Raw genomic sequence first — 9,589 nt, 5'->3', positions numbered from 1 at the left:
TTATGGATAAAAGTTAATTTCAAGATCCAAAACAAATTTTTGTACTACAAAACATCAATGAATAATTTTTAAAAATTATTCTAAAAATTATTTTTTAGAACTATTTTGAAAACATTTCCCCAACAGAACCTTAGCCACCACCCCTCTGTGAGGCTACTACCACCTCAAGTGCCAGGAACCAGGGAAAAGCTAGCCATCAAGTGGAAGATCTCTCAATTTATGAGATTCTTCATTGATTGGAAATGATTTGGGAACATCCATATCTCAGTTAATGCACTATGAAGTTGTTGATCTAAGGTTTTAATATGCATATGCTTCCGCTTGTAAGATTTATAGTCTTACGATGTTTATGCATATACCCTATCACCCAGGGAAGGGAATGGAGATATCTAGGCAACCCAAACAAAAAGTTTGATTATATCAGTTGTTGAATAGCTTTTCTATAACATGCATGATCTAACCATGACATGTTTTTAAGAATAAAATGCATATTTGAGTCATGGATCATAAAGTGGTAGTGTAACGCCCAAGTTTTTTTAAAAAGGGTAATTTAGGAAATTCTTAATAATGATATTAAATTAATTAATTAATTAATTTAATAAAATGGAAGAAGGGTGAAAATGTAATTTTACGAATAATACCCTAGGTATAAATAGAAAATTCTCTTCTTCCTATTCTTTTCTGAATCGCGTTCCTATTCGCAGAGAGTTTCTAGAGAACGTGAAGTTGAGGTCAGATTTCAAGGTTTGAAGAACAAACCTCTATAGGTAAGATTCTAACCCCTATATTATTTTTTTTAGATTCATTAGTTACTTTCAAGCACATTAGATATATTTTTTTTTTGGAAAAACCCCAAATCTAGATTAAGGTTTGTTTTTTTTGTTTTTTTTTTTTTAATTCGTTTTGATATCAAAATAGTGAAAATTTAAGATTTTGATTTATTGTTGGAAATTGGAAATTCTTAAGTTTTTAGGGGAAAAAAACCTAGAAGACGCGTGTGCACACTATGGAATTGGAGAATGGCTTGAGGATTAAAAAAAAAAATGGAGGACGCGTGTGCACACTAGTGGAATTGGAGAATGAAATATATATATATATATATATATATATATATATATATATGTGGGTGTGTGTGTACGGATGGAGGGTGTTTGTTAGTTAATATATATATATATATATATATATATATATATATATATATATATATATATAATATATATATATATATATATATATATATATGTCTATTATTTTGTTGGCAATAATGGAGTATTGTTGGGAATAAAGTTTATGTTTAAAAATATATATATATGAGAGAATAGAAGTTTTAAATAAAAAGGAAGTAAAGTTTTTTTTGATATTATAATTATGAGCGTAAGTTAATAAATAACATAGAAATTAATTATTGAAATAAATTATAGTTTAATTAAGTTGTGTCCCAAGAAATAAATTTTAAAAAATAAATAAATAAATAAATAAATTCAGTTTTATATGAATTAGAAATTTATTAATTTTTAAAATATGAATAGATTAAATTACTTTTCATAAATAAAAATAATAATAATTTGAATACCTAAATTTTAGGATTGTCAAACCTATAATTTTAGATAAATAGTAATAATTATTCATCTTATATTTTGTTAGGTGAAGAGTAGATTTTCAAGATTTTTTTCTCTCCAAAGTTTTTGAGGATATCTTTTGAGGTAAGGGAAATTAATGTAGTTGTTAAATTCTTTTTTGAAACAATTTTATATATATATATATAGATTATTTGAAAACGTTCGAGTTATATTCCGTTTTATGCATGGATCAAACCTGTTTTGCATGAAAAGTATGTTAGAATTTTATATTATGTTTTTGACAAATAAATGTGGAGATAATATATGTTGTAAATTTGAATAAATGAAATAAATATTTGACTCTGGTTTGTTTGGCCCTTGTCAACGGGATATAATAGTTGACTTTTGGCCCTTGTCAATGGGATATAATAGTTGACCTTTATATTTCTTGGTGGGGAATGTAATTGATTTGAACCCCAACCTTTAGGTGTTTCGGTTAGAGGTTACTAGTACTAGTAGTGTTTGGTTCCGTCCACCTTAAAGGAACAATTTGAGGCTAGCCACCCATTTGAAAAGTCCCACCTAACTGGGCACCCTTTGATGTTTGATGACCAGAGTAAATAAATTATTGGAATGTTTTGATTGAATTTGATATGAAATTGTTTGAATCAGAAATAAATGCATACAATTAGAAATTTTGAATGTATTGGCAAAAAAAAAAAAATTTACTCACAGCTTTATGAAAATGATTGATTACATTATCTCTTATTTTGCAAGTGAGTTTGAAATATTTGATCCATGGACTGCTTTAATGTTCCTTATTGGGCTGTGAGCTCATTCCCATTTGTTGACTACTTTTCAGGTACGCTTAGTTCGAGTGAAGAGTGATGGCTAGGCTGAGGAATGGTCATCATTAGGATTTTACTTAGGATTTTATGTTGGATTTTGTTTAACTGTTAGTTATGTTCATTTGGATCTTTTCGTATTTGGAAGTTATTTGGATATTGATCCTTCAAATTTTATGTTAGATCAAAGTTGAGTTTTGGAGATTTTGAAATTTGTTCTAGTACTTGAATTGTTTAAGTTTGCAAATATTTGGACAATGGATTTTGGATAGTGGATGTTTTAGTTTTGAAATTGAATTTTGAGGATTTTAGATTTTGTTCTACTACTCTGAATAGGTATTTGGTAATTGGTAACTTCCGATTACAAGATAATTATTTAGGTCAGGTTACACTGTAAGCCTTTGGGTTTGAAGTGTGAAACGACCGTCACGCCCTTGGAGTGGGTCTTGGGGCGTGACAGGTAGAGATTGCTTCATGAACAACAATAAAACTCCAAGGTTAAATTTTTTATTCAAAGTTAAAGATTACTTCTTGTTCAACATTCTAAGAGACCTCTAACACTCAATAGCTTAGATTAATTAAAAGGTCGTGCAAATTGGGTTTGGATTGGCATTTTTGTGGTCCCACTTTTTCTATTTGCCTTTTTCCAGCCTAGTCTCCAAGCCGGCAAGAGTCACCCTCTTAAGGGAGTTCCATTTATACTTCTAAAGTTAACAATTAGCCATTGTTTAATCATTTATGCCAAAATCATGACTCCAGTTCAAAAAAATTATCGTTCTTTACTTGATAGTATGTTTGGACAAAGGAAATCGCTTAAAGAAGAAAATTCTTTGTTTTGTAACTATTCTCTTGTTGAGATATTAGGAATGCTTTCCTTATATCATTATTTCCTTATATCATTTAGTGTTTAGATATTAAGAAAGTTAAGATATTATGAATATTGAGATATTAGGAAAGTTGAGATATTAGGATATTAGTTGTTATTTCCTTATATTATTCTTTCCTTGTATCATCCTTTCCCATTCTTAGAATGGTGATTACCCTCTATATATACTCTGTACATGAACGAAAGAAAGTATGAATGAAAAAATACCATTCATCAATTTGAACATGGTATCAGAGCCAGGGAACTGAAATCCTGGATATTTTGTCGTAAGGCCAACAATTGCCCCTCCTTTGTTAGAGAAAAAAAAATGAGTGAAAAAAGTACTATTGTTTTTCAATCTGAAGGTACTTTCAATCCAGGAATTATTTTGACTGAATCAAACTATGACGTTTGGTCACAACTCGTGGAGATGCATATTGCCAAACGGGAAAAACTTTCCTACATCTGAGGTAAGACAAATCTACCAAAAGAGTCAGAAGATGGATATGAAAAATGGTATGCTGAGAATCAAAAGGTGAAGAGATGGTTGTTAATGTCCATGAGTCTAGAAATTATGAAGCGTTACTTACGCTTACCCACCGCTCAAGAAATTTGGAGTGCATTATCAAAGGCCTTCTATGATGGAAGTGATGAATTATAAGTTTTCACTTTGAATCAAAAAGCCTTCACTGCTAAACAAAATGACAGGTCTCTTTCTGAATATTATGGAGAGTTAACTGAACTTTTTTGCGAATTGGATCATTGGGATAAGGTAGTCATGAAAGACCCTGAAGACATTGCAGCATACCGGAAATCCATTGAACGACAACAGGTGCACATCTTTCTTGCTGGATTGGGTGGTGACTTTGAGCAAGTTCGAGGAGAGATTCTACGCAAAGATCCTCTTCCCGATTTGGAAGAATGCTATGCACTGATTCGACGAGAGGCAGTACGTCATGTTAGTATGAAAGCAGAATCTGACAACCCTGACACCTCAGCTATGGTAGTTCGACAACAATTAACCCGAAATTGGCAGGACCAATCCAAGACCAACCATCCTAAGACAAACCCTAATATTGATAAGTCAACCTTCAAATGCACTCACTGCAATAAGACTGGTCATACCAAGAGTCGTTGCTTTGAAATTATGGGATATCCAGACTGGTGGGATCACAATCGTGATCAACGGAAGAAGGATTCCAAGAAAACCTCGACTGCAGCTATTGCCGAAATAAAAACAGAGGCTAATGTTGATGAGAAAGCCTCTGCATTGATAGTCGCTACAGATTATGGTGGTAAGTTTTTAAATACTTCTACACCTGTTATTAATAATGCATGGATAATTGATTCTGGTGCTACAGATCATATGACTTTTGATTCTAGACAGGTCTCACCCGTTAGACCTTTCTCACAAAAATTTGTTTCCACAGCCAATGGTAACACAACCCCAGTAATTGGGGAAGGATCCTTAACTCTTATTGATACTTTGAATTTGGATTTTTATTTTAGTTGCTCCATCCTTAAATTACAATCTTTTGTCAGTTTCTCAAATCACTGCAGCCTTATCTTGTATTGTCATTTTTTGGCCTGAATTTTGTGTTTTTAAGGACATCCAAACAAGATAGACGATTGGTTTTGGTATTAAGCGGGGAAAACTCTATTATTTGGACTTGCAGTCAAAGGATTCAAATAAGTTGCGACAAGCCTTGATGGCAGATGGATCTGAGGGGGAGAAGAAAAAGTCTGAAATTTGGTTATGGCATCGACATCTAGGACATGCTTCCTTTGGTTATTTAAAAAAATTATTTCCTAGTTTGTTTGGAAAGAGTGATATTTCTGGTTTCCGTTGTGATATTTGTGAATTGGCTAAAAGCCATCGTGCTTCCTTTCCATTAATTTTGAATAAAAGTTCGTCTCCTTTTATGGTTATACATTCTGATGTTTGGGGCCCATCCAAAGTCCCAACTTTGAGTGGTTCGCTTTGGTTTGTTACTTTTATTGATGATTGTACCAGAATGACATGGGTATGCTTGATGAAGACCAAAGATGAAGTGAACTTGTTGTTTCAAAATTTTCATAAAATGATTGAAACTCAGTATAATGCAAAGGTTCGGGTTCTGCGTAGTGATAATGGTGGAGAATATCAAAGTTCTGATCTTCAAAAGTATTTGGAAGGACATGACATCATTCATCAAACTACTTGTTCCAATACACCCCAGCAAAATGGAGTCGCTGAACGAAAAAATCGGCACTTGTTAGAGGTTGTTCGTGCTTCCTTGATAGTAGCAAAAACACCGATATCTTATTGGGGAGAAGCAATCACATCTGCCGTATACTTGATCAATCGGGTACCTTCTAGCTCAATTAACTTTTAAACACCTCTCCAAGCTCTTACTAATGCCGTAGTTGCCCCAATCGTCCCAAATCTACCTCCTCGTGTTTTTGGTTGCGTGGCATTTGTGCATCTACACAAGCACCAACGCACTAAGTTAACTTCCCATGCATTGCAATGTGTGTTTGTTGGATATACATTGCACAAAAAGGGATATCGATGTTACCATCCTCCAACTGGACAAATGTATATTACAATGGATGTGGTGTTTCATGAAGATTCGATGTATTTTTCATCTGAGTCTGAACTTCAGGGGGAGTACCATAAGGAAATTCAGACTCTTGATTATGATTATCATATCTCTAAGGAAGATGAATCTGGACAATCTGAACTAGTGAACCAGGAAGTGGGTGAGTTGGATATGAGTGGTCAACAATTTGGGTCCAAAGATGTCTTCACTGAAATACCAAACCAATCGCCGTCTGTTGAGGGTGTTCTTAATTTGGAACCCGATCCATTCATGAAACGGTTACCACATCGTCATAATAGAGGTATTCCTAAACCCACATATGAACCTGATTTGTCTACCAAAGTCAAATATCCCATGAGCAACTATGTGTCTAACCATCGTTTGTCTGAATCAAATAAGTCATTTGTAAATCAATTATCTACTGTAGTTATTCCTAACAGTGTGCAGGAAGCCTTAGTTGATCCAAGGTGGAAAGCAAGATTGGTTAGCCGATATCCTCACCAAAGTTGTCTCAAGTTAAGTATTCTCAAAATTTTTTAGACAAGTTGGGCATGTGTGACATCTATGCACCAACTTGAGGGGGAGTGTTGAGATATTAGGAATGCTTTCCTTATATCATTATTTCTTTATATCATTTAGTGTTTAGATATTAAGAAAGTTAAGATATTATGAATATTGAGATATTAGGAAAGTTGAGATATTAGGATATTAGTTGTTATTTCCTTATATTATTCTTTCCTTGTATCATCCTTTCCCATTCTTAGAATGGTGATTACCCTCTATATATACTCTGTACATGAACGAAAGAAAGTATGAATGAAAAAACTACCATTCATCAATTTGAACATCTCCAACATTAGCCATGGCATAACTTCGTTCTAACCAGAGTTTGACCTGGCAACACACTGTGGCCTGCAGACCCAGCCTGTTTCTCATGGTTGTTGAGGCTTTCGATGAAACTTCGAGCTAAAAAAGTTGCTATAAATAGACCCTTTAGACCCTTAAATGGACATCAGTGCAAGTCGGAGAAACACATTGAAGCTGGTATAAAGAAACTTTACCACTAATCAACTTCAATCAGCTCTAATGGCTTCTAAACATTTAGCTGCCCTTGCAATCCTCGCAATTCTTCTTCCTGCTTTGGCCATGGCAACTGAGTTTACTGTTGGAGATGATCAAGGTTGGACCATTAATTTCGACTATGAAGCCTGGGCCAAGGACAAAGTCTTTCATGTTGGCGATAAACTAGGTAATGTAGCTCAAACTATCACTTTCTTTTCCCTTTATAACTTCTTTTAATTCAAGCTGCTAAAAATATTGTCGTCAATTCTCATACATGCAGTCTTCAAATACACGGCGGGAAGGCACAATGTCTTCAAAATTAACGGTACTGCCTTCACGAACTGCACTATACCACCAGCAAATGAGGCTCTTACCACTGGAAATGATGTGATTACACTGGCCACCCCTGGAAGGAAGTGGTATATTTGTGGTGTGAACGACCATTGTGCCAACTATGGACAGAAGCTTGCCATCACTGTGCTGGAAGCGTGGGTGTCTCCTGCATCAGCCCCCTCCACCCCCGCAGCACCAGCACCCAGTTCTGCTTCTGGGATCTCGGTGTCTGGGTATCAGCTGCTGATGGCAGCCATGGTTGCTGTTGCTTTCCTAGTTGTTTGATCTGCTTTTTCTCCGGGAGTACCTTTGATCATTTAGTTTTCAAGAGATTTCTTTGTTTCATTGTTCTTTTATTCAATTATTTTTTTGACTGAAAAATGAGATGTGAGATGAAGTTTGAGTGGAAATGAAACATCTAATTTTTTTGTTTCTATCATTCTAATTTAATTCTTTGATTTTTCTTTTCATTCTTTTTATCTAATTGTTTAATATCCCTTTTAAATTAGAAAACCATGTGGAGATAAAAACAAAAAAAAATAGCTCTCAATATTCCTAAAACAGAGCTCTAAACAACACCTCAAAGAAATTGGGGAACTTTGCATCATTTCTAAGTTAGGCCCAGGTTAGTTAGTTACTTATAGTCTAAGCTGGCATAACAAACTTCCTAATAGGTAATAAGCTTAATTTAATTATATCACTAATATACCCCTCACAAGCTAAACGATGGTACTAAGTGAAAGCATGTTACACAGAAAAAGAAAACGAGAAATAGACAAAGACTTAGAAAAGACATTAGTTGTTTGCTCTGTATATGGAATATAACAAACATCCACTTCATTATTGAGCACTTTCTCAAGCACGAATTGAATATCAATCTTGATATGTTTAGTTTTGGCATGAAAAATAGGATTTGAAGTAACGCAATAACACCAATGTTATCACACCACCACATGAGGGTTTTTCAAGAGAAAGACCCAGCTCATGAAATAGAGATTGAATCCAAATCAATTTTGTAGTGGTAGAAGATGAAGCACAATATATGAATAGAAACTTTTTTTATTGAAGAATTGACTGACACACTTTGACAACTAGATTGAGAAACACTAGGCTCTTTTAGTAGAGAAAGCAAGGCCTTGAACTTAGAAGATGACTTGGACTATGAAGATTGTGATTGTGTGAGATCAAGTTGATAGAGACCATTCCTAAGAGCTCGTTCCACCATAATTTTCTTTGAAGCTTTGTCCTTGCTTATACAATAGTCATGACATAATTCAATTAAAACATTATTATATTTTGTAAATTGAGAAATACTAAAAAGATTTTTGGTTATGTGTGGAACATGTAAGATGTTATTAAGGAGAAGAGGTTTAGAAGATTTTTTGCAAGGTAAAAAGGAATTTCCAAAATGAGACATAGCAAGTTTAGAACCATTACCAACCATAAGCTTCTCATTACCCATGTAATCTACCTTGATAGACAGATTATTCATATCGACAGTGATGTGGTTTGTCGTGCTACTATCGACATACTACTCGTGATCTCCAAAGTTAGAGGTGAAAGAAACATTTGCCTAATAACTAGTCAAATCAACACTTGAAAAGCTAATATCAAACCTTTTGTAGCATTTAGTAATCACATGACCAATCTTGCCATAGAGTTGACAAATTGGCTTGTTGCCATGACTAGAACCACCATTGTCAAGGTCATCATAACCATGAAAATGAGAGTTACCACCATGATTGGCATTACTCAATACAACAAAAAAGGATCTGCGATAAGCAACATTAATAGAGGGAGAATTTGGCAAATTAGTTGGCAAAAAGACCAATTGATGTTGAATCATCATTTCATGAGTCTATATGACAAGTTGAACCTCTTGAAGAGTGAAAACATCATTTCTTGAAGTAAGATTAACAATGATTGACTCATATTTAGGATAAAATCCAATAAGAATATAAAGAATCATATCTTTATCAATAATGACCTAACCAATAGAGTTAAGATTGTCAGTCAAACCTCACATCTTAAGAATATACTCCTCTACACTAAGAGCTCATTTCTTCAATGTCTATAGCATCATACAAAGCTACATCACTTTGGCCTTCAATTGAGACCAAAAATGTTATTCACGTGTGGACCAAACTTCAATACTAGTAGCACAATGATTGACATGATTGAGCATTGATTCACTCATTGGTAAAAGAATCTAGCTTAGAAGAAACTAACCATGTCTCATTCAAATTAGGAAATCAAGATTCTAAACCCCATTTTGTGGAGAACTATGACTGTTACAAGGAACTTTGACAAATTGAGGCAGAATTAGAACAAATCCAAACAAAA

The 9,589-nt window shown here is 34.0% G+C and overlaps 1 protein-coding gene across 1 annotated transcript; it reads left to right on the top strand.

The window, feature by feature from the left end:
* The first annotated feature begins 6,937 nt into the window (after nt 1-6,937).
* On the top strand, nt 6,938-7,531 carry LOC117928240 (stellacyanin-like). Its single transcript, XM_034848156.1, has 2 exons — nt 6,938-7,100; nt 7,194-7,531. Exons 1-2 carry the CDS (start codon nt 6,938-6,940, stop codon nt 7,529-7,531), a joined length of 501 nt encoding a protein of 166 aa, XP_034704047.1.
* The last annotated feature ends 2,058 nt before the right edge of the window (nt 7,532-9,589 follow it).

The sequence above is a fragment of the Vitis riparia genome, chromosome 13, assembly GCF_004353265.1.
Source record: "Vitis riparia cultivar Riparia Gloire de Montpellier isolate 1030 chromosome 13, EGFV_Vit.rip_1.0, whole genome shotgun sequence".
NCBI lineage: Eukaryota > Viridiplantae > Streptophyta > Magnoliopsida > Vitales > Vitaceae > Vitis > Vitis riparia.
Note: the sequence above shows the minus strand (reverse complement) of the source record. Positions and strands in the feature narration are given on the sequence as shown.